This window comes from Harpia harpyja, chromosome Z (genome assembly GCF_026419915.1).
Source record: "Harpia harpyja isolate bHarHar1 chromosome Z, bHarHar1 primary haplotype, whole genome shotgun sequence".
Lineage (NCBI taxonomy): Eukaryota > Metazoa > Chordata > Aves > Accipitriformes > Accipitridae > Harpia > Harpia harpyja.
The window spans coordinates 35,042,344-35,068,813 of record NC_068969.1 but is presented as its reverse complement, the minus strand read 5'-3'; the positions used below and the strand labels follow the sequence as shown (position 1 = coordinate 35,068,813).

Genomic DNA, 26,470 nt, shown 5'->3' with positions numbered 1-26,470 from the left:
CTCCTCATCTTAAGTATTTCATCCCCTTTCTGAATTAAGCATCACTTTCCTTTCTGACTTTGGGTGTGCTCTGATGCTCCTGCATCCCCTCAAGTGAAACCCATGGTGTGAAGATGTGTGTTTTCACCAGGAGTGGTTCTCCCCAGAGGCACCCATCTCCAGAAATCCTGTCAATTTAGGAGCCTTTTGCAACAGAAGGGTTTGTAGCTGGTTCTTTGGGAAATGCACGGCTCTTGCACAGAGGTGCCAAATATTTCCCATTTTCAGTAACTTTCTGGCTTCCGTTCCCATGGAAACAAGCAGGGGCTTGCCACAAACATGGTCCTGCTTACAAGCAACTGTGGGTTATCAAGGAAGATCTACGATGCACTAGATGACTGAAGGTTTCAGATTTAGTTTTCTTATCAAAATGCTAGCTTTGAGCTAAATACAAGCGTTTTTGGAGTCTACTCCAAGACTTGCCTGTAAGTTCTGACCTTAAAGCTCATACATTTTTCTATTCTTTGGTTTTCTCCAATATCAGAGATAAACAGAACTGGTTGTTGCGTATTCCTGTTCTTGAATTGCAGTCCTGTGTCAGATATCAGTCTGCTTCAGAAGTAATTAAAATGCTGAAGCTCTTAAGTGCAGTGCCAGAGAGCACTAGTCTGATTTATTGAGCTTATTAGGTTGAGTACTGCACTGTGTGGAATAAAAAGCAGACCTTTCCGAAAGGGTGAGTATGAGATAAGAAATACCAGAGTGGGAGGCAGATAAACAGAGGAACTCAAGAAAACAGTGAAAAAAACCCCAGTGTCCAGCCTCGCTAGGCAGTGGTCTCAGTATTGCGATTAAACTTTTTTTCTGCTTTTATGGTCATCACAGGAGAAGAGGGAGTCAGGCATTTTGTGGGTATTGCCGAGATGCGGTTCTTACTTCAGAAGAGAAATGTTAAGTAAGTGATTTGCCCATTTCCACACAGGAGATAAAGGTCAGAAAAGGAGATAAATTACAGCCTTTTGGGGCTCCTACTTTTATGGCCTGTTCACTACAACAGCTTTTCAAGTTTCTCTAAATATTTGCAAACCTAATGGCAAAAAAAAATATAAAAGGCAAAACTCACAAAAGTATATCCTTTCAGTTATTTGATCAACATTGTTAAGACAAAAGGAAGTGTTTTCCTTTGTAGGATTTTGAGCTGAACAATGAACTGAAAATGAACGTGTTAAATTTGCTGGAAGAAGTTTTGAGAGATCCTGACCTTCTGCCACAAGAAAGGAAAGCTACTGCAAATATACTGAGGTAAGTACACTTCTAATAATTTAGTATGTTAACTATAGCATGTGAAATAGTAAGGGGATCATGTATCGTAGAATTCACAGGGTTTGGTTTTTCTCCAGAGTATTTAATTTTGAAGGATTACGTAGTCTTTTATTAGTTATAAAACAGAGTGTGTTTCTAAGTTTCATTCATAAAAATACCTGTATTAGAAAATTTTGCAGCAGAACAGCTGGCAGCCATGGGTTCAGTCTTTATGGAGCAGGGAAAAATGCTGACCAGTAAAGCAACAAGACCACTCAGTATGATACCTTGAGGAACTTATGTCTCAGTAATGAGCCATCCACTCTGCTAAGCTCGGAAGAGGCTGATGATAGCCTAACGTGTCATGACATCCTAAAAAGAGCATGCTTGCACCTTCCTTTGTGTTGACACTGTGTCCAAAGTTCTTTGGGTAGCTTACGGAGAGGAATTCTTTCTTAATTAGTGCCAAGAAATAAAAAGACATTTAAGCTTCTGCATAACCAGAACTATTTAAATTAGGCTTATAACACCTTATTTTGTTACTTAGGGTTGGTATTACAGAGTTGAGTGTCTAGACATGCCAAAAAGACAAATCTTCATACGCATTTATCAGTGAAAATAATTCCGTCTACTAAGTGTGAATATTTTATAACCACTGATTTTCATGTAAATTGTTCTACATTACTAAGGAGCAGTAAATATTTAAATAGGCAGTGGTTCAAATAAGATACGATATAAAAATACAGATAAATCTATGATGTGCTTTGTTAGTATTTTTGTAAGTATTCTGCAGGAAAGCCAGTAAGGGTGCAATAAATGCAGTGTGTCTGAATTTTCTAAGACCACTTGACAGGTTTCCCCATCAGATACTTACGTGAAAAAGAACGAGGGGAAAGTTGTTCACTTGGGGGGAAAAAAGTCAAACAAAGGATAAGAAACAAAGGTAAGTTCTTAATAAAAGCACTTCATGTCAATGGGATCCTACTTAGTTTTTGCATAAATAAAAATAAACCTCCTTCCTAATAATACTGCACGTGCTGTTACTTCAAGTAAAAATAGTAAGTTTGTTTCATGTATTTCCTTGGAAGAAACAGCAAGCAAGGAGAGCAAAAAGGATTAGGATATTTGTTTTTAATAATATGTGTGACAGCAATGGTTCTGTCAGATTGCTCACACTGGGAAAAATTACCTTAAGACCTTCAGCTTCTTAAGAAAATATGAGAAAATAAACCTGGATTGCCCTTTCCTAGAAGAGTAATGGAATAGATTTATAGGCATTTAACATACAGTTTCCAATTAGCCAATTTCCATTAGCTGTTGCATCCAAAAATGGGACCTTGGTAATTACGTGTAAACTGTGAGTTGCCCCCGTTTGCATCCTTTTACTGCTATTCTATGAAATGGTAGGTAATTGTTTGCCCTCTTTTCCCTTCTAGCACTTATTACTGTAGTATTTGAGCACACTGTATATACTAGTGAATACAGTTAATCAGATATTTTCATTAAACATTTTTCAGAATTTTTCAAAAATTCAGACTGAATTTTTGACCATTCTGTGAATTTTCACACTGTATTTTGTTTGCAAAAAAAGGGAAAAAAGTTAAATTCTGTAAGAAGTGAAAATTCTGCAGAAGTTAAATTTTTAACAACTGACAAATGGGGAAAAGAAAAAGCAAAAGGAAGGAGTAGTGAAATAAAACAATACTTGAAAATAAAATTTTAGTAAAAATGTAAATATAAATGCACAGAAATTGAACTAAAAGTTAATCAAAATTAACTCATTTGAAATATTTTGTAGAAACAGATTGCATTTTAAAAAACCTGTCCTTCATAGTCATTATCCTGACAGTATTTCTGGAAAGGATTATGGCACTTTGCTTTACAAGCAGGCAAGTAAAGCACAAATAAAATGACCTGTCCAAGTTCTCAGTGGGAGTTTCTGTTGGAAACAGGTAGAGAATGAGGATTTCCTGAGATATGGTCCTCAGCCAAGCCATCTTTCATCAGGGTTTGCAGCTGTATACCCTAATCCTGCCAGATTTTTCAAACAACATAGTCTGATTGTAGATTTGGTCATAGAGAGTCATAAGTACTTGTTTACATCCCACAAACAAGCACTGGAAAAAGAGCCATTGGTGTCTCGGTATGCAGAACTAGCCTTTTGACTGAATGCTGCATGAATGTCCTACTTTTCTTCAAAATGAGGCATGAAATTTAAGCCTTGACTAACATTGGTTATCAGAAATTTCTTATTGCTTTTCAAGACTGGCCATGCTGTTAACATATATGCGTGCTGGACAACTTGAATGTGGACTATTTCAATGCTATTTCAATTTCAATTAAATTTCAATACAGTTTCAAAACTATTTCAACACTGAGTCCAATAATCATCAGTGACACAGTATTGCTGTCCCAAGGGTTCAAAAAACTACTATGTTCCATTTTCAGTAGCAGTCATATTTCAGTAGCAGCTGAATTACTCCGATGTCCTATCCGTTTGTTTATTACATACACAAACTGCCCATAAACTTTCAAATAAGAGTTGTAGCATAAATAAACTTTCAGATAGAAGCTGTTGCATAAATACAACTTTCATAATTTAAACCGTTGTTAAGCTGCAGTCAGCAGGATATCAGGACATTGTCTCCAAGTTAAAAATGTTGTTGCATAAAACAGACTGTCCCAAAGTCTTATGCTGAGTGAAACTGCTGAGCAAAACTGTAATCTGAAGTGCTTGGGCTCGTTCTCCAGCCACACAGGAGGCAGTTATTTGCCAGGCATGTCAAATTTGTTAACAGTCAGCTAGTAAGGAGAAATTAATTTCCCAGGAACGGGAACTGCTTTAGTAACCTTGTGAGAAAGAGTGTATTGGAGCAATTCTGATTTTGGACAAAAAATCATTCAGCTGGGGTGAAATACACAAAGGTGTTGTACATCTCACCCTTTCACTGAAAGGAGGAGCTTATGTTCCTAAATCACCTTAGGAAGATGGGTTGACTGGTAATTGAGAGTGGGTTCCAAGCTTTAAAAAAAGCACTGTAGTTACTCCTGGACGTATACACTCTCAGCAAGGCTATATAATTAACTGAGAAGAGGAAATTACAGGATTTAAGGACTAATTTGCAGTTGAATGTAGTTGTTTGTGTGTAACTGTATACTTGTGGTAGTGACACAGGGGTGCATGTTCCTTTACTCTTCCACAAGCCTTCATTTTTATTGCACATTATTAGAATAGGAATATTTATAAGCTTTAAAAAAACCTCATCAACTTGCTAGTCCTGAGCAGTGACCTGCTGTCCCGTGGAGATTGTGAACACACACTTCTGGCTGCCTCAGGAACCGTCTCAGCTACTGGGGCATCAAGCAGGAGTCCCTCTGGTCCTCCGGCTTCTCAGATTGTTAGGGGATTGAGAGGTGGAACCAACTCCAGACTGCTCTTTGAAAACTTGACTTTTTAATAACCAAAAATATAAAACCAAGGAATAGTTTCTATCAGGAGGGTTTAGCTTTTCTGGCAGGTTGAGAAGGTCCTTGCTCAATTCTGGAAGCAGAAGAGAGAGAAGCAGAAGAGACAATATCCGTGTGCCTGCATCCTGTCTGACAATACAATTGTATGATCCCAGTTGGCAACCAGGTTTCTAGTGCCGGAAGAACAAAGGTTTTTTTATATTTGCACCAAAACCAAATATACTGCTTCTGGTGCAAAAAGAGGACATGGTGACACGGAAATGGTTTTTTCGCTGACATTCTTGCCTGATGCCTCCCGTGGTGCCATGTCTGGTTGTGGAAGTAGGTCAAAGCAAACATTGAACATGCTCTTCCCTAAGCTGAGAGACTTCTATTACTTGTCTCTGAAGATTACTATTTATTGTAGTAGAGACAACCATGACTATGTTCCTCTTGACCAAGAACTGCTAATCTTTAAGCAAACGCTCCCATACTGCACTAAGACATTGTAAAGAGGCACCAGGTTCTACACCAGTGTATCTTTCATATCATTGTTTTCTTTTTTTCTGCATCTGATTACATATTTTCTATCATTTGCCAACATGGCAGATTACAGTCAATGTTCTGAATGTTAAGAGAAGGCCTGTAATGGAATAAAATTATTTCTTGAGTTCCTTGAACCATCCATAGGTTATAATGACAGGGTGAGGGGAAAGGGATTTGTTCTCTGCAGTGACTTACAAAAAATACACTGTGTCTAACTAAAGCACGTAACCATGAAACAAACTGTAGACAGCTAATGAAGCACTCCTTCCAAGGTAACTGCCTATCACAAAGGAGATTCTGTCCACCAAAATTGGCTAAAGTTAGGCACCCTGACTGTTCCTCCAGAGATCATAGAAGACACCTTCCTTTCTCAGACAATTACAGAACAGAGGCAGTGACTTGCAGAGGACACCCTGGATGTCCTAAAGGTATCTAGAGTCTTTCTTGTTGTAGAAATGTGTAGTGGTGCTCCCAGGTATTGTGTTCCTCTTTTGGTTCACATACCAATGTCTGGTTTGGAGAAATGCTCCTCAGTCAATCACCACCACATACCCACCTCCTTGGAAAGATGTTATCTTTCTGGTTTTCTTCTAGATGGAGGGCTTTCATCTAATACTACTTAGAGGAGGAATATAAATTACCCCCCTAGAACTGAAGGGCTTTTTTACTGTTAATTAGAAATGAATTTGTTTGAAGATTTTTGACAGCATATAGCATATTTTTTATGTGAAAGCATAGATTAGTCATAACTGGAAGTTTTGATGAAACTTTGATTCAAAAGGCTACTGTAGGACAGGATGAAAATGGGAAGCAGGGGTGAGTCAGTTGACATGCCCCTCATGAAAATAGTCATTCACCCAATTGCTAGGCGAGTGTCATGAAATAGGCTTTTTAGTTGTTCTGAAGAGCTGCTTGCTGCAGGCGTTTATAGCTAAAAGGCCTTGGCATATCAAAATGTGTAGTCTGTCAGAATTCTGGTTTGCCAGTCAGCTCTCACTGTAGGTCTTGGCTTACCCACATTTCAGTTTTCGTAGTCTACTCTCAACTCTGAAAAGCAGAGGAATTCAGGGTGAGGTTAGGAAAAGCATCTCTTATCATAAATTCAATGTTCAAACACTTGTGAAAGAAAGTTCATGCTTTCTGAGCCTACATACGGGTATATTCCATGGACGGTCTCTTTGAAGGATATTGGGTACAAATGTCTCTTTTTACAAACAGACCCAGCCTTTGAGTGTATGCATGCATATGTGCATACAAATTTCTTGGAAAATCAGTCCCTTTGTTAGCAAAGATTAGAGGAGGAGGAAAGGTTGGTTTGTATTCCAAAGATATTATGGTCAGCTCTGGGAAAGACTCTGTACAGTATATGAATGGCAAGGAAAGTGTTTATGAGAGATACTGAGCTGCTTCATGCCTTCTTGAGTCATCAGACAGAACAGCTGGTATTTCTTGCGTGATGAGATTTTTGTTGAATGGACTGACAGGGTTTCTCTGCAGGGTAAAAAATCTTCTTTTTATTCAATATCTGTTCTGAAAGCTAGGCAAACCTACTGAAGTATGTTTTGCTTGACATTCTATAGGCCTTATTTACTAACCCCTGAAATCTAGGTAAAATTTAGTTGATGGTGAAGGAGGAAGGTACAAATTTCAGACTGAACAACAGTAAATAACTTTGATAAATAGTCCTAACTGGAGAAAAAAAAGGGTGGTTCAAGAAACAGTTCCTCCTTCTTCTTCCTCAGTATAAATGTAAATGAAACCCAGGGATATGTAGAGGTAAAAATTTGATGAATGACTGATTCCTGCCCTGTATGATCTCACCAGACAATACATTTCAGGCTCTGTAACTTACAACAGCTTTTAAAATATTTTTAAAATATTTTATGTACCATAAAGGAATGAGGAGACAGATGTTAATATTTTCCTCTAGAAAATTATTTTCATATTTGGACTAGTCAGGCATGAAGAATGGTTTAAGTGAGAGGCAGGTCTAATCTTAGCTGCTGACTCTTAAGAATTAGAAAGTTATTTCTTATATATTTACTTCCTTCATTTGTAAGTATAACAATGGAGGTGTCACCCCACTCAGTCCTCACTGAGAGGGATACTGTTAAACAGTCTGGCAGAATCTCTCCTTAGCTTTGCTTTCTCTCATAACTCTTTTCACATGGACCTGTGCTTCTTACCCAGCTTCTAGGAGGCTCTCCAAGGAGTGCAATGGGAACTGCCCAAGCAGAACTGATCAGCTCAACATATCCTCCTAGACTTCTGTTGAAACTAGGTATCCCAAAGCTGACAACAGTGCAGACTGAAATGGAAGCTACTGTTGATGCTATCAAAAAGTAGCTTTATCCAGTCTAGAGATGTGTTGTTCTCTGCAGATTTAAACGTAGAGCATTTATGGATAAAAGGAGAATTTTTTTCGTGAGACCACTGTGTTAGAGAAAAAGCACCAGTCATCTCTTTAGAGTGAGGGATTGGAAGTCTACATAAAGTGTGAGACATCATGTTAGAGAGTATCAGGAAGCAAAGGTGGGAAAAAGTTAAGTATTTTCAGCCTTTTAAGAATCTCATGTTAACTATTTTAAGCACATACAATCATTTCTGTATCAAATATGAGAACTCCAGCCAATATAAAGTTATATGCAAGGAACTCAAATGATGAGTTTACAAGATTACTGAGAATACTTCAGGCAGCAGGGCAAGCCCTCTCTTCTTTTTTATTGCCAGGAAGTGCATGCTTTTGTCATAGGATGAACAATACCTTTCTGCAGGCAATCAGTCATGAGATACATCACAAAATAAGCTGCTCAGGAAAGACAGGTTGCCTGTCTAATTACAGTTACTGAGGCTGCACACTGTTATTATCTGGTGAAGAAGCTTAGGGTTCTCCCGAAGAAGTAGACATTCAAGACCTTGCACATCTTGCCCATCAGACACAAGGTGTTTACAACTCATATGAAGAATGGGGCATTTTCTGTGGATTTTATAGGCTGACAATGAAGGCAAGGTTTCTTAGATCCTTTCTCTGTGTATTTGCATTTGATTTTAACATTGTCCTCCAATTTGGCAAACCAAAAGGGAACAACAGCAACCCACAACAGAATAACCTAGTGTACTAAGCATTAACACTTCCTCCCCACCCACATAGTACAAATTCCATATCTTGCACTCATAGCTAAAGTCTCCAGGCAATATAATGCTTTTCTTTTAACCCTTTCCCCAGCTGGTGCATGGAAAGTCTGCTACTACAGAGTGCAAAAATAAAGAATTGGAGGGACCATGAGAAAATACCTGGTCCAGTTGCTGTGCTTTCTGGAATGATCAGTAGAACCGGATCTTGTTTGAAAACGGTCATCTAAACTTTCCTTGAAAATTCAGCTGATGAGTACTCTACAACTTCCGCAGAAAGCCTGTTTCAGTGCAGTTGGAAAATGGAACTTAATGCTGAAACTAAATCTCCCCTGTTGCAAATCAGTCCAGTGACTTCTTGCCATATTGTTGGTGTCTTTGTAGGCAGTATTCTACATACTGACATACTGTTCTTTCTCCCTAAGTCTTTTCTTTCCTATATTATATAAATCCGGTCTATTCAAGGTTTCTTTGAGTCTATATTTTCCAAATTAAGGGGTGACATCTTAGAATCATGTGCCAAGGTACTACATCAGGGTAGATGGGGTTTGATGAATACCTATTACTTCTGCTGCATTCATTTTTGACCCATTACTCTGAAATAACCCTAATAATCACAGGTTTTCTGTAGCAGAATTGGAAGCATGGGTTAACACTTGTATTACTGAAGGCAAATCATGTACTTGCTACAAGTAAAATCTGCTAGCAGTTTCGTGTCTATCTCCACACTCACAGCTCTTTGTGTGGGACACTGAATAGGACAGTGTAGGGCCAATAAACAAGAACACTTCTCAGTGAATCACTCTTTTATGCATGCATATTTTGCTGTCTTTGATTCACTTCTCAAATGTTGATTTTTCAAACATTTCCCCAAAATATCATTTAGCACAGTAGTCTGATTTTTAAAAGAGAGAAGAGGCTTGAGATGTAATTTTCTACCTTTATGTTTCCTAGGATTATTCAGGATAGAGGGCTTCTGATTAAATATTATTGTTATTGTATTGTGGTTTTGCATTGCCAGTCCAGTTCTTGAAAAGGGAATTTTTCATCATTCACCAAATTTCTTTGCACTAAAGTCAAAGTAGGATAGATGCAGAAACCTTATAACTATAATCAGCAGATAAGTACAGTAGTTATTGTCATTGACCATTCTACAATGTATGCTGTTCTTAGAGATTTTTAAGCCTCCATGACCATCATTTTACCTTACGTGACTGTGATGTCATACCATCTTGTACACTTTTACATAAAACAAGATATGAGATTTTAGGTACCAGGGTTTTTTTAATTTACCTCTTCAATTGCAGTCTTAAGATTCATTTTTAGATAAACATGACTGCCTATCTGTGATAAGGTTTTCTCATAACCATAGACAATTTTATTTATATAGGATGCTCTACTACTTAATTTTTCAGGGCTCTTTCTCAGGATGATCAAGATGATAGCCATTTAAAAATAGAGGATATCATTCAGATGGTAAGTTCATCTTGAAATTTAAACATAAATACTCCTATATAAAATGTCATGGGTTTAAGTGAATAAAATGTAGTGCAACTGCAACTTTATAACTCTGGACAGAAATACTGTTCTTTTGTATCAGGAATGTACATTTCAGTTTAGAGAAAGTAAGAATTTGGAGCCCCTATCAAAGATGAACAGGTCAAAACTTTAGGATTTGGATTTAAATCACATGATGAAAAAAAAGGGAAAGATATTAATATATATGAAATGATAAGTGTCTGCCATCAGAACCGTAGCTGACCTTGACTGACAATGCCCATCCTCCAAACTGTAGTTGCCACCATCTCATAAGTGCATTGCATTAATCCAAAGAAGAGTGTGGGCAATGAACTAGGTGCAGGGTGATTATGTGGAAAGCAACACAGAATGCACAGACTTCAATTAACCTATATACTTACTCATGACTTGGTATGTGCCTGTTTTCCTGTGAGTTTCCAGCCTGACATTTGCCCTTATGTTGTTAGCAATTTTTCTTAATTCATATTTCTTTGTAGCAAAGAATTAATTACAACTCTGTGCTGAAAGTTCATATGAATGAAACATACCCTGTGCTTTGAAATGACCTTAGATGCAAAAAGAGATCATTAAGCATTCTCCTTATTTTTGCAGTCAGATTGTCCAAAACCCGAGTGCTTTGAGACTTTGTCGGCCATGGAGCTTGCAGAGCAAATAACTCTTTTAGACCACGTAGTTTTCCGAAGCATACCCTATGAGTAAGTGTTCTCCTACGAATGACTGAAGTGAGTACAGTGGATGAGTTACTGACTGGCAGTGTTAGGCACTACACTAGTTCATTGTACTGACAAAAAGGTTTGCATACATAACAGGATAATGTCCTTCAGCTGTTTCTATCATTGCGTCTGACTCCCCTATAGTTTGATCATGTTTTGAAAGACTGAGTTCTTTGCTAAGAAAAAAATCTGTGGTCTAAGGCTCTGGGCTAGTGAAGGGTGAATATAGTATGGAAGTATTGAGTCTCTAGGGAGGGAGTGTCAAATCAGCTTCATTCATACAACAGTTTTAACATGGATATAACCATGTAAGCTGACAAGACCAATCTCAAATAGCGTCACAATGCTGAAAATGAGGATGGGAGGATTGGGGGAGGGGATTAAAAGAAAAATAAATCTTTATAATATTTACTGCTTCAGACAGCATTAAAAATGGTATATAGTGAAATGCTGGAATTAGTGTAAAGCTGTGTTATTAGCTTCTAACAAAATGAGGTATACTTGAAATCCACTTAGGCTATGGTTACAGACAGAGACTCTGTACTGTCCTTATTAAAGCCATTTTTGTTTTTTTTCTCTCCCCTCAATGTCTAGAGAGTTTCTTGGGCAGGGCTGGATGAAAGTGGATAAAAATGAGAGAACGCCCTATATTATGAAAACAAGTCAACATTTTAATGATGTAAGTACTCTTAAATATAGATTGCTTTCTAGGAACTCTGTTGACGCTGTCTATGACCTCTGGAACAAAATTTTTTTTTTCACAGTGTGATGTAACTTCTTATCTAGTAGTGACTGAATGTTACAGTGGTTTTGTGATTAACCGTTTAAATCAAAGCACATGAAGATTCTCATTTTCAAGAATTGGTATTCAGCATTTCAATTAATAGAGTAGAACATTTTAAATGGTACTACAATGCCTTGTGGCTTCCAGAAGAAACTAAATTTTCTCCAGAGTGAAAATACAACACTGATTCTATTTAATGAATGCCCTTTGTATCCCCAGCCATACCTTTGCTCTTTACCATTTTCCTTGAATTTTACTGAGAGAATTCCCAATCAGTTTTATTACTGTTGGCTTGGAGATACTCCCCATTGCATCTCTTACCCTTCTTTAATATCGTCATCCCCCCCACTTCGCTACAACACTGTTCTCAATACACTTCCTTTGTTTTTATTCAGAGCCATAAGTTCTGTTGTGCATTAGTTTTTTCTGCCTTGTTCATTAAATAATTATATGTTGAATGGGATTATATTTAAATGTCCTAAATTTCTTCTTCTTTGTTTGGTCAGATGAGTAACCTTGTTGCCTCCCAAATCATGAATTATGCTGATGTCAGCTCTCGGGCTAACTCAATTGAAAAGTGGGTAGCAGTAGCTGATATTTGTCGATGTATGCACAATTACAATGGTGTGTTAGAAATCACGTCAGCCTTGAACAGAAGTGCAATCTACAGACTTAAGAAAACTTGGGGTAAAGTATCCAAACAGGTAAGAAAGATACGATTACAAGTAGGGTTTCTTGATTTCATTGGCTAGTCTATTGTTCAGAGAACAACATGTTGAGGTAGGATTCCTCCCATAGATAGTTCTACTTCTACAATACTCTGACTATTTGCTGGAAGCACGAGTTGGTACTAGTATTTTATGTCAAGGTCTTTTCTATTTAATTTATCCTTTTTTTTGGATATCATTAATTAAATATCTGTGGGACAAACTGATTTTGACAGAATTAGCAGGTGCCTAAGACTATGACTTGAGCCTAAAGTACTGAAATATGTGAGAAATCTAAATTTAGATATTTTCAGATACACACATCTATGTGGTTACTATCTCAGGTGCCTAAAGTAGGACCCATATTTCTCTGCCTGTGCAGAAAGTCTGTAGCAAGGTCAGCACTTCTTCTCAAGGTGGTGAGGTTTTTGCTACGCAGTAAGAGACTGTAGACAACCAGTCTTCTTTCTCATTTAGGGGCAGTTTAGATGCAGTGAATGCCTCTCTTTAACCCTTACCTTGCTGCTGAGACTATCAGCAGCATGGCTAAGGCTGTGAGAATGACTGACATTAACAAAAATAAGACACAAGAAAAAAGGCTAGCCAGGATGAATAGTATCCGGTCTTTTATGTTCTCTGTTTTAAATGGTTTGGAGAAATTGGTTGAATGATTTAAATCTCAGCTTTCTGCTATTTCAAAAAAAGTGAATATTTTAGTATGGTGGAATAACAGAGCAAGGAGGTCAGTGGGACAGAGCCAATCACTTGTAAGTTAGGCAGTATTTGGATATAGAGTTTACTCCGGCCAATGGGAAGATTTCAAGTTGGCCATTTGAGATCTGGCTAATTGGCATGCAAAAGGTGGGCTTCTATCATTGCGTTTCTTCCTCCATATGTTTCTGAAGGTTTTGCAAAGCACTAAAGCAGCCCAACCAATGAAATCCCCTTAAAATACATTCTGACTGTACTGCCTTCTCCAGTCAGCTTTTTCTCAGCTGCTTTATAGCTGGTGCTACATTCTTTTATTTAAAAACATGTTGAAAATCCTTCCAATACAAACTGTTATGTAAGAGTTTACCTCCAAAGAGTTTTATGTTTAGAATTTGTTTGATTTTTAAACTTCTCGATTAAAAAACCCCACACAACAGATTAATGCTGTTGCACAGTTCACCAGTACTTACTGGAAACATAATCTGAGTGTTTCATCAACCTGCTATTTAGAATAAAACAAAAGTGTCTGTTTCTGCCTACAGCTTTCTCTTAATTGGAAATTCAGTTTCAAAAAGGACAAATTTCTCAGGATTCTCTATACTGTCTCAAATCTATAGCATAAATAGACTGAAAACCAAATTTATTTGACTTATGAAGTAACCAGGCTCTAATGAAGCCCACTGAAAGTAATTTGTGTAAGACAGTAATATGTTTTCAAATACATATTCAGCTTTTATCAGAAACTTGGAGGCAAAACCAGTGTAGTGCAAACTGCAAGACAGTTAACATCCTTTACTAACACTAATTTCAGTAAATGCAGCTGAAGATCCTTGGCAACATACAAGATCAAGTCCCTAATATTCTTGTGTACACAGTAAACGGAATTGCTGACCATTAATTTAATGAATTTGTGGTTTTTCTGAATTTGCAGGCTAATAATATTGGCATAGATACAGGTTCTGTGTATCACTCAAAGGAAAATCTTTAATGCTGCCCAATCTCCATTTTCAGAAATAGACTAGGAACAATAAAGCTAAATTCCTAATGCTTATGTTATTACTTTTGAAAATGGGGTGAAGATGCTAAGTGAATCACACCTTTTCTAAAATCTAATCCCAGTCATTTATGTGCAACAGCAATGACATTTGTAATGAATTTTTTTTCTAGACAAAAGCTCTCATGGACAAGCTTCAGAAGACTGTATCATCTGAAGGAAGATTTAAAAATCTTAGAGAAACGCTCAAAAAGTATGCTTCCCTACAATATACAATTGCATTTTGTAATAAGCAGTGGATAGTACATGTTAAAGATGAATTGGCTTTAATTAAGCTTTAATAATTAATATAATATTGGATAATATTTTTACCTAATAACGTTTTAAAAAAATTCTAGTTTTATTCTATTTGGCATTATTGTTTTGCTGAATATCCTGTGATTTAGTACCCCTTGTAGATAAATATAGTATCTCCAGAGAATTACTGAAACAAATTAAACTATTATTCTGTGTGAATATTCCCTGTTGGAGTTTTACTTACACTGATAAACTTTTTCAATAAGTGTAAAGCCAGATTTATAAATAAAAGTTCTTATTCAAAAACAGGATTCCAAGGAGTCCTTGTTCCAGCTAAGAAGTTTAGGACTTAGGACTAAGCCTGAGTCAGATCAAAGATCCATTCACCCCTTTATCATCTTGTTTCTGACAGTGACCAGTAGCTGATGGGAGGAACATAGGTACAGGACAAATGCACAGTGATATTTCCTCTCCTATAGCCTCCCAGCCCCCTGTAGACTGGCACCCTGGAAAACAGCCTGCTTTTTTTGTACAGTAGTCCTTGAATATTTTTTTCTTTAATTGATTTGCCAGGTTTTGTTTGACCTTATGTAATTCTGGTATCCAAAATATCCTGTGGCAAGTGTTCCACAATTTATGTATGAACTCCACCTGCATGCATACAAAACCTGTATTTTTGCAAGTTGTGTAATTAGAAGTAGGCTTTCCATGATTGAGTAGTACAACTACTTTAAATGATCTTGAGAGGAGCAAAGAATTAAACTACTAGAATAATTACTGGAATGTTTAAAAATATGTATAGTTCAAGTTAGTAAATTTTTACTTAAAAAGTATTGTTGGGGAACTAGTAATTTTTTAAAAAATGTTTTGACTTAAAATATATGAAAAGGTACTTTAATACAACTTTCAGTTAATACATTGCTTGCCTGTGTACAGCAATCATCCTCATAATATAAAAAATACCCAGAATGAAGTGCACTGCTAAGCACTGTCAGCAGTCTGCCTAAGTTAACAGTACAGCCATCACCCTGCATTCTTCTTATGCCAGAGCCTCAGAAAACCAAGTTTGCTACTATTTCTGCTGAGGCAAGAATCAGTGAGTGTGGAGCAGTGATTACTGCATTAGAGAAGCAACAATCATTATCTCATTCCTCCTGTACCTCCAATAAGAGAAAATCCTTGTTCTCTAGGGTCTCTATTCCCAGTTTTCCAGATCATCTTTGCTACCTCTCTATCTCTCTCTTTCTTCTTTGTGTTCACCGTTGAGAAGTCCTGAATAGACTTTGACAGAATGGTGTATACATACATATGTATACAGATATATATACATATGTATATATATGCATACATATGTGTATGTATGTATAAGTATGTGTGTGTATGTATATATGCATGTATATACATATGTGTGTGTATATATCTCCACATGTGCGCACATGCACTCACACACACCCACGTGCACGCACACATATACCCTTGCTATACTAGGTTGCTTATACAACTGCAGAACATCAACCACGTCCATGTGCATTTTGAGCTTGTGTGTAGGATCTGTTTCCAAGTTTGTCTGTCAACCAGGATTGAAATACACTTGAATGTGTTCTCTGATTCCAGAGTTTACCTGTCATTCCTCTCACTCTTACCATGTTACTGTTCTACCTTTTACTAAGGGTTATTTGCCATTAATATTAGGTATAGGACAGAATACATTCAATTTGTCACAGGCAGAGCAAATACAACTCAAGTGAAGTCAGAGAAGCTGTTTGTGAATGTATGAATGTACCCATTGATTAGAAGTATGTTAAGTAATGAAGAGTTTGTGTGAGTTATAAAAAAATTAGTTTGCAAATTTAGCTACAGGCTGACTTCTTGTTTCACAGTTGTAACCCACCTGCCGTTCCCTACCTTGGAATGTACCTGACAGACCTGGCATTTATTGAAGAAGGAACACCAAACTTCACTGAGGAAGGCCTTGTGAATTTTTCCAAAATGAGAATGGTAATCTTCATTTACTTATATGCTTTCCCACCAGCTGTTTAATTATGTGAGTTAATTATTGATTTAATTATAATTCCTTTGAATTTAACTTCTAAGATGTACAAGTATATTGGCATCATGCAAGATAGGTAGCTATTTGAAAGCAACTACTTGACGCAGTCTTCTGTCACCACCTTTTGGTAAATTATTTTTACACAGTGAATTTGCCTCCAATTTGTTCTCTGCGAAATGACAGACAGAAAAAGCAGCTGTCCAAAGCTGATGAAGGAGCAACAAAAGGCTTTCCAAAATAACCAACATTAAAGGAATGTAGTGATTCACCAAAAAGCAGTAATCACAATCTTCTTTTCAGGTGTGCTAGGGTCTATCTAAAAAGCATTTTAAAGTGGATTTCACTCCAACTACCATGTAATGTTGTTTTGTAGCAACTCTTCAGAGAGAAGCATGGAAATTTCTCTTCTAATCTGAGTTTAATGCCCTTCTTATGGCTACACATTGCAGCAGTCACTCGAGGCAGAGAAGAGAGGTTACCAGTATGGGGAGAGGAGAGACAAGGTGGTTCACTTGAGGGTGAATGAACAAATAAATGGTTAATTTAGGAAAGTGAAATCCTTGGAAGCCATTAGGAGATGATCTCTGCCCTTCCCCTTCCTCCTTCCAGAATAAATTGCATAATTTGGTGCAAAATTCTTGCCTTATGTGGCTTAGATGAAGTGAAAATGCAGTTGTACTTACTCATACACATGTATTCTTTTTGAAAGATCTCACATATTATCAGGGAAATACGCCAGTTCCAGCAGACCTCCTACCGCATAGAACATCAGCAGAAGGTAAGGCTCTTCTTAGGTACTGTTACCTACTAATGAAATCAAAGCTGTGGTAGCAATTCGTTTTAAAATACAGCTGTTGTTGAAAGCTAAAATCAATGTATTCTGCTCCCACAGAGAGGAGAGGACAGACAGAAATATGGACAGGTACTCTGTAATACCCTTGCCCTGGCAGAAACTCTTTATTTGACACTCTATATAGAAGCAAGTTTTTCCCTGCTTCTCTGGAAGCTCTCTTGGGATTGCAGCCTTCATGGGTCTGGGGTACGAGGGAATGCGTTCAAAGGGAAATACGTTCTCCCTGCCCAATTAGAAGCATAATTCCCCAGGGAATCCCAGAATTCCAGGATTAGGGGACAGGAGATGGTCCAAGCATCTGCTGATGTTGTGTGCATCCTGCAGTTCTTTTCCCCTTGTCCCTCACGGGAGTGATGAAAATTTGCCCAAAGCCAGTATGTGCCTTCAGAGAAGATTTCATCTCAGACCCCAGAAGTGCAACGTGGACTTAGGTAATCTGGCTAAGGATTTGCCCATTACTAAGAGGCCATACTTTATTGCTTGAGCACTGCTGGTGCAGCTTTACACCATTCAAACAAGCTGTTGTGTTTCTCCAGAGAACAGTGTGAGGATCCAAAATGGGCTGAAGTGGAAAAGGAAAGCAGAGAAATTTTTGTGGAAGTAACATACAGTCTGTTCATCTGTGTTTTCTCCATTCCAGGTCACTCACTATTTACTTGACAAGACACTCATCATAGACGAAGACACCTTGTACGAGCTTTCCCTAAAGATTGAACCTAGACTCCCCGCCTGAAGAGCCAGCTTTGCCTCAGAGTCTACAGAAAGCTTTAGTACAATGAACAAAATCATGCATGCCAAGCCCTAAAGACAGCAATGGAAATATTGAGAAGAATGCAAGCTCTCTTTTCCAATAAGAGATACAGAGCCTCACAGCATTTCCCTCTCAGGCAAAGAAAATGAGCATTGGAGGTGGAAGACAAAGGTGCTTCCCACCTGGATTAAGTGATTGCTGCTTTGCAAAGATAATGTTTTGCAGTAGGGACCATACATTTCATGGAAAATAGACTTTCCTGTGAATGGGTACTCATTGTAGCCATCTTATGTGACAAATTAAGGGGACAGATGTAAATGGTGGTAATATACTCAGGTATATTAAGATAAATGAGCAAAATGAGATGGCTGTGATGTGTTCTGGGTTGATGGTTAACTATGTGTTCACTGAGGCAGTACTGGTAGTGGTGCCCTCATATCATGTTAACTTCATTTTAAAAACAGGATCTTAATGGTTGTCTGCTATCTTGGAGTGACATTAAGGTAGCATCTAGTATCTTCAGATCTGCAGTTGTTCAAAATGCTTGCTATACATTAATGCTACCCATTATATAATGTTACCTTCTTTAAATGTCTTGTTAGCCTTTTCTAAGGTGACTGATTTTACCTATAAATTAATTGTAAATATTTTTTCATTAATACACAATGAGAGTATTTACAGCATGGAAAGCAAATTAACTAATTGAATAACTGTAAATAGTTGCCAGCCTTGCAAGCTTCAGCTGGGAAATACAAGGTTAGGAGCTATACCTGAGACTCGAGAAATCTGGACATGCAATGAATGGGATGGTTAGTCATGTTGCACACAGCCCTGGAAAAGGCACTTTATTTTTCTGCAACTCCTGCAGCTTCTCTGACAAGTCAGGCTACAGAGCACTTTCTGGACACACTGTGGAGAGAAATACATGTCTGGTCTGGCAATGGATAGTGATCAGCAATGAACATTAGGACTTGGAGTGACAGTTTCATTTTAAGTGGAATCAAGTGGTTTGAAAAATGTCTATTTTTTGTTCAGCCATTTGGCACTGACTTAGGTCTAAATTTGTTCACACGAGTGGTAAACTTTGAAAACACAATCTATATATTTTTATCTGAGCTAGTAATTATTGACTGCATATGGGCATATGTTTAAGAAAATGTGCTATTTGTAAATGTTTTCAAAGCCTATGCTTTTGTGACATACCAGGTAGATAGATGTCATTTCTACAGCTAGTTGGTACTTCCTAAATTTTCCTGGTCAAGAGTGGCCTGTAGCTGCATGGAAAGTGAGCTCAAATGCATGTTGCAAAGTGCATCATAGTACAAAGCAAAAGTATTAGCACTGTTGAAAAAAATTGGCTGGAAAAGTGTCCTTACTTTTCCAATGATATTCAGCCAGTTGAAGAAATAGGGCTATATCACTGTATACCTCCCTTAAATCCTCTCAGGGAGATAGATAGATGTTTAAAATAGATTGTGACCTAGGCCTATTTGATCTGACATTTCTTACCACAGTCATGATGGTTCTTAATGCTGGCAATGAAAAACGGATCTGCCTGGCTTGTGTTTTTTGTCTTTATTTGCACTTTAATTATATTGCTGGCCCAGCGCAGAGCTGCACAATGAATTCCATTTGTTCTGTCTGCGTGTAACTGCTAGCATTTATAAATGTACCTTAGCAACTGTAAATTGCATTAAGGTTCTTCACCACAAGGACCATCTCTTTGTAAATAACTGCATGAGGAAACATCACAAATACTGGAAAATTCCTCAATTTGAAAAGCAGACAGCAGCAGAAAAGGAAATTCCAGAAACAATTTAAACAGTTCTGGCTAATGATTGCTGTAGAAATGAACATGGAAAATATTACTTATAGAAGCTTTTTATTGTCAAAAATGTGCTTGTTCTTTTCACTGATGACTGACAAGAAGCTGATTACATCCAATGCATGATATGAAAAAAAAAAGAAACTATGGTTTATTTGGACCACAAAACCAACTTACTGTGTATTTCCTGTACAAAAGCAGTTACCATATGGTGGTTTCATAAAACCCCTTGAAGTAATGAAGAAACAGGGAAAAAGTGGTCCAAAAAGTGATTCCTTAACTTGGTTTTATTGTTTCTCTGTTAACAAAGAAAATATGTAACAACTGTCAATGTCAATTGGCATCTCTGTTGTATGCTATTAACTGCTGCTTTATCTGCCTGTACCCCATTTTACCAAACTTCCTTGATGTTCTTAGGGTTACAGGGTACAATTCTTCATCCTACTCTTTTCACAGTTTGTTGTTGTGTACTTTATGTGTGTATTGGTTCTTCAGAGTTTCAAAACATTCAGTGAATTTTAGTGCTTGCAATACGCAGGGCCACCCCTGCTGTGCTCGTGCTCATGCTACAGTATTACAAATAGAGAGGAAGACAAAGGATTAGACATGGGTTTTTTCAAAGGTGCTGAGCATCCATATTTTAAAATCAGTAGACAATGTGGTAGCTCAGCCCCTCTGGAAAAGCGTATACTATTTATATGGCAAAAGTTACCTCCTGGGTCAGTGGCACAATTTAGATGAGAATCACTAGAGTAACTAGATACCTGATTTGTGTTCAGAGCAACAGTAAACCAAAAATAAAACAAACAACAAACAAACAAACAAGGTTATGGTCACAGTAATGTTTGATATGCTGATGACTAATATTAATCTTTCTGGTTGGGGATACAATGCATTTATTAAAATACAGGAGGTGACTGCTCAAAGGAGTCAGCATGCGTCTTGTTATCCACAACCCTCGCCAGTGTTGCAAACCTAACCAAAGCTGGAAACAGCTGTTCTGCAGAAATCCGACACAGCGAGTGTAGAGTGGTGTGTCTGCCCCATGGTCGGGTTGTGTACTTCACGTGTAAGTGGCCCGAGTGCCTCTGCTACAGTACTGCTGCAGTGTTTGAGCTATGGCAATAGTTAGTAGGCAGCAGCAACCTGCTTTATGTAAGGCTTTGCCTAGTACATCTATATAACCAGCTAGTGCAGTGATCTCCCTGTACAGCACACAGGGATTGTGGAGTTCCTTGCTATCAGCTTCTCTGTGCCACTCCACCACAGCCATATAATATACAGAGATAGAAATCCCAGTCATAAAACACCCACTGTTTGCCTCTGGTGTTTTAGGGAGGATGTCTCCAAGTGAGGACTTTGTCATGTGGATCTTGCTGTCTTTCAGGATCTTGTCCATTATAGCTTTTATGTTGTGGAAGCAGAGCAGACTAGCTTTTCTGCAATTGGAGCTGAAAAAGCCCAGCTGATTCAGGATTCATAAGAAAGAGAACGGCTGAAGCGCCTATCTACTTGCCTTTCTTAGCTCCTCAGCCCTGCTGCGCCAGTCAGATGCAACAGCAGTTCTCACTTTGGAGGGGCTGCTCCCTTCGGCACTCTCCGGACAAAACGCCTCAGGGTGTACGGGCTGGCTAGCTGCAATGGGGATAGCATATTTCACCCACTGGTTCAGCAGTGGGCACATTTGCCAGCAAAGTCCAAGGGGAGTTTTGCAGTATTTTTTATTGCATAAGTAGCAGCCCGGATTCAGCCTGTAGTTATCTGGGAACCTGGGCAGCAGCACAGACACGTCCCCTTCCATGTGACAGAGGGTACTTGTCACACGCTGATATGGGGTTAGAGTTGCCTTCACCCCAGCCTTCACCCCCCTCCCTGTCCCTATCCTCCCCCCACTAAATTCACCAGTATTGTTAGTGGACTGAACCTGCAATTAGTCGTCATGTGGAAGAAAACATAGATCTGTTGAAATTAACAGTGGCAGCAGGTGTGTATTCTGTCCCGTTCTTTCAGCTAGTCCTGTAACACACAAACGCATAGCTTAGTAGCGGAAGATGATACTGGGACTGATCACCCTCATTTAAAAGTAAGGAAGAGGTCTCTGTCCTCTTTCTGCTTTCCAGGTTCTTAACACTGATTATTGTTCAGTAGGATAAAAAGGAACTTAACTATTTAAAGTATTTATTAACTTTAACCATGTTGATTTTGATTTCAGGACATGTTCATTACCCCAAATTTTCCTTCATAATCATTATTTATTTTAAGGGTTTACAAAACCAGTTTTATTTGTATCAATATTCAGTCTTTCCTCCTTTCACTCCTTATCAGCAACATTAAACTTAGATATATGATTTAAAATTCTCACCTTTAGAGACATTTTTACCCACTCATAATTGTTATTCATTAAGGGCAAAATCCTTCAGACCTCATTCTGATAATACCTTAGGCTTCACTGAGAGCTTTTCATAAGTAAGTATTTGGGGATCTGGCTCTCAGCTATTTGCCTGTTACAGTTTTTGCCTCCAAAGGTCAAATGTCTCTGTGTAGGATGCTTTGTGTCCAATATGCTGCTCAACTGTGGTTGTTTTGTTGTACCTTTACTTTTGAAATAGTCTCTGAAGTTTTGTTCTTTAGGAGAATAGATGTATGTTTATTTGACAGATGTACCTATATCTAACATGTTACTTAGTGCACAATCCAGATGTTTTTGCATGTATTGTAACTTATCTTTGGACCCGAAGTTAGTGCTTTGTATTGTTAGTAACGCATATCAGGCAGGGTGTTGTGCCTATATGCTAATTAAACATTCTTTTTTGTCCTGAGTTTCAAGAGTCCTTACTGGTATCTGTTTATGTTCCCCCCCACCCCATTGGTGAATAATTAAATCTACTCCTTCTGAATTACTGAGTCGTTTAGAGAAACATGGGAGGGGAAGGGACAAGCTATTAATAAGAAGGGCAAAAATCAGAGAAAATTCTGGGTCTCTACTGGGGAAGAATGGTTTGATTTACTGTATTTTATTCTTTTTTCACTCATGCTGCATTGCAGCTGCTGTGGGGGCATCATTGGGAATAATGCTGATTTTATCGTGGAACAGAGAATGAAGCCTAATTCATACACAACTAGAAATGTTGATCCACTGTGAAGTGTACAGCACAAATAGCTAAATAAGACATGTTACAGATGAAGCTCAAATTAAGCCGCACAGCTCATTCTTTTTCAGCTGAGGAAAGCCTCTCCCATTCCACACTTCTATTCCCTTTATAGGAAGTTACAAGTAAGTAGAGTTTAAATATAATTTCAGAAGGTGTTTAAGGACTTCCCGTTTCAATAGAATATTTCTTTAGGCAATAGGCAATGAATTCTATAAATAGAGGGTAAATGACATTGTCCCTAACTTCTTTATCGTGTTGTTTTGGGTTTGGAGTTTTGTCTAAACACCCATTCTCTTGGCTTGGTGTCCTGCTCTGGATTTAAAGAAATAGTATAGCCACATTTTATACCCACATAAACACAGAAAACATTTTAGGTTTGCAAGTTGTGGTATGTCCCTCCTCTTGCAATAGGAAATCAAGTCACACGGAGATAAAATGACTTGCAAATTGAAGCAAAGTAGCTAATAGAGTTTAAGACTACAAAAACAGGTCTCCAGCTTCTCTTACATGCTTTAATCAGTGTTTACTGCTTTCCTTTGTTGAACTGGGTAATTTCTTTAAGATAGAAAGATGCTGATTAAATTTGTACCCAGAATTAACATATTTTAAGTAAAACAGTAAAGGCACATCAGCTCTGTGTAAGATGGAGATAAAGCAAGTGATGTATTAAAATCGGCATCTATTCAGTACTCTGTGACCTTGCAATCACAGTTTCTGCAGTCTTTTTACATTTTTGGTGTTTCACATAAAAACTGAAATTTACTGAGAGAGCAACTTACTCTTGAAGTTGTCAGATATTTTCAGTGCAAGAAAAAAAACCTACTTGCCAAGCAGCTCTGTTTAAAAGTACTGTAGGATAATTTTAATTTCAAGTTTTCCCCACACTTTAAACCATTTCATTAACCCGATGCCAAAAAGTTGGCTGGTTTTACATCTTTCTCCTAAGGCTGTCATCACAGGATAATAGAAACACAGAATGGTTTGGGTTAGAAGGGACCTTTAAAATCCTCTAGTCCAACCTCCTGCCATGGGCAGGGACACCTTTCACTAGACCAGGTTGCTCAAAGTCCCACCAAACCTGACCTTGCACACTGCCAGTGATGGACCATCCACAACTTTTCTGGGCAACCTGTTCCAGTGCCTCATCACCCTCATCAAAATTTCGTCCTTATGTCTGGTCTAAATCTACCTGCTTTCACTTGAAAACCATTGCCCCTTATCCTGTCACTACAGGCCCGGGTAAAAAGTCTCTCTTCGTCTTATAAGCCTCCTTTATATATTGAAAGGCCACAATAAGGTCTCCCTGGAGCCTTCTCCAGGGTGAGCAACCCCAACTCTCTCAGCCTTTCTTCATAGGAGAGGGGTTCCATCCCCCTGATCATTTTCGTGGCCCTCCTCTGGACCTGCTCTAACAGGTCCGTGTCTTTCTTGTGCTGAGGACCACAGAGCTGAAGGCAGTACTGCAGGTGGGGTCTCACGAGAGCGGAGTTGAGGGGCAGAATCACCTCCCTTGACCTGTTGGTCACACTCCTTGTGATGCAGCCCAGGATACGGTTGGCTTTCTGGGCTGCAAGCACACATTGCCAGCTCATGTCCAATTTTGTGTCCACCAGTATCCCAAAGCTTTTCTCTGCAGGGCTGCTCTCAATCCATTCATCCCCCAGTCTGTATTGATATCAGAGAGTGCCCCAACCCAGGTGCAGGACCTTGCACTTGGCCTTGTTGAACTTCAGGGTCGCTCTGGATGGCATCCCTTCCCTCTAGTGAATCGACTGCACCGCTTGGCTTGGTGTCAGCTGCAAACTTGCTGAGGGTGCACTCAATCCCACTGTTTATGTCATTGATGAAGGTGTTAAATAGGATTGGTCCCAGTATGGACCCTTGAGGGACACCAGTGGTTACGGCTTTCCACTTGGACATTGAGCCATTGAATGTAACTCTTAAGGTGCCACCATCCAGCCAGTTCTTTATCCATCTAACAGTCCGTCCATCAAATCCATGTGGAAGAATGTGTCAAAGGCCTTACAAAATCCAGATAGATGACATCTGTACCTCTCCCCTTGTCCACAGATGCAGTCACTCCATCGTAGCAGACCACTAGGTTAGTCAGCCATGATTTGCCACGTGTGTTGTCTCTCCTCAACATCCTGCATTCTGTGTGTTTTGACATGTCTTCCAGGAGGATCTGCTCCATGATCTTACCAGGCACAGTAAGATCATGGATTATTGTTTAAGAAGTATTTAGCAGGGGGGTGGCTGTTTTCTAGTTTTTAGTATGTTGCAAGAAAACAACTAAATACTCTGTAAAATGATGGACTTACTGAAATGGTCAAACCTCCAAGGAAATCTGACAGCACACAACCCTTTTTAATCTTGACCATGAAGAAAGAGGGGGAAGCTAACTGGTACAGGCTGTTCAAAATCCTAGCTCTGTGAAGAAAAAAATGAAGTTGGTCTTGCCTGATTGTGCAAAGATAATGAATGAGAGTTGTGAAGACTGAACTATGCCTTGAAAGTTATATTCTAATGTTCTGGCCCTATCTGTGTATAGCCTAGAAGTAAAATTTGAGAAGAGCAGATTTTTGCTTGAAATGTCCAGTTTCGAAGTGGACTGAAACAATCCCTGGTGGTTGTTCCAATTCCCCGACTGCCGGAGCCAAACCTGTACTTGGTTTGGTAAGTGCAGTAGCAGAAGCCATTTCAAATTTGTTTTCCTAGAGGTAGCAACTCCACTGTGTAAGCTTCTTTGAATCAGACACTACCCTACTGTACTAATGCTCATGGTGTACACATGCCTAGATGGATGTATCAGAAACAGAGCAATAATTATTATTAAAGGCTGGTGTTCTCTCCTGCTACTCTTCCTGGAAGCTCTTCATTTGTACAGATCAGGGACAATACGTATAAATCATGTCAAGATCCTACATATGTTTCACATAAATCAAAAGTAGTTACTCTTCCAGCCAGAGAAGACACAAAGTCCTATCCATGCTTTCTTTTCTGCTCTAAATCAAAATATTTTATTTATTTCATTTTGTTTACTGTTAAAATTTCATCTCCAATAGGAGAGCCATCTGAAAAAGAGCACCTTTTTCCTTCTCTAACCCTGCCTGCTGGAGCTTCCATGACAAAAAAGGCTGGATCAGCATGGTGGAAAGAGGAAAGGTGTCCAGAGTTCAACATATGCAAATATGTTTGTTGGCTGTGTTCCTCTAGCCATTAATCTTTTGAATTCCCTGACAATCACAATCTCAGAACTGATTCATTTCACCATTTTGGTAATTTTAAATTAACTGCTGCATTTTCAATACTGTTTTATGAGGGGCATAAGAATCCACCTGTGGAAAGGCTAGTGTTAGAGATCCAGATCTGTAGTTGGGGTGTGTTTTGAGAAGAAAGCAATGGCCTGCTGGACTGTGAGCCTCCATCACCATCAGTGGCTGGCCCTGTGGCAGCAGCAGCAGAACAGAATGAATATCTTCCACTGGGTCGGAGAGCAGAGGACGTCAAAGTCTCCTCTTGTAAAGCAGTAATGTTTGTTTGTAATCGTGTTCTCAACGTATACCCCTGAGAGCAAATAGCATTGCAGTGAGATACAAATACACTTTTTTCATTTTTTAAATGAGACAAAAGCTTTGCCAAAATGTCACACTAGAGCGACTTTTCAAAGGGCTGAAATTGTCTGAAA

General features: G+C 38.5%; 1 protein-coding gene across 2 annotated transcripts in view; it reads left to right on the top strand.

Annotated features, from left to right (window-relative positions):
- Positions 1–22,449, top strand: part of RASGRF2 (Ras protein specific guanine nucleotide releasing factor 2) — a 131,532-nt gene extending 109,083 nt beyond the window's left edge. For both annotated transcript variants that reach the window (XM_052777980.1, XM_052777979.1), the window contains exons 19-27: positions 1,169–1,281; positions 9,822–9,882; positions 10,537–10,640; positions 11,253–11,337; positions 11,949–12,146; positions 14,028–14,107; positions 16,032–16,149; positions 16,911–16,979; positions 17,695–22,449. In XM_052777980.1, the coding sequence (XP_052633940.1) occupies positions 1,169–1,281; positions 9,822–9,882; positions 10,537–10,640; positions 11,253–11,337; positions 11,949–12,146; positions 14,028–14,107; positions 16,032–16,149; positions 16,911–16,979; positions 17,695–17,787 (921 nt within the window). In that variant the 3' untranslated portion in view covers positions 17,788–22,449. The remainder of the gene's footprint in view (positions 1–1,168; positions 1,282–9,821; positions 9,883–10,536; positions 10,641–11,252; positions 11,338–11,948; positions 12,147–14,027; positions 14,108–16,031; positions 16,150–16,910; positions 16,980–17,694) is intronic.
- Positions 22,450–26,470: the final 4,021 nt, after the last annotated feature.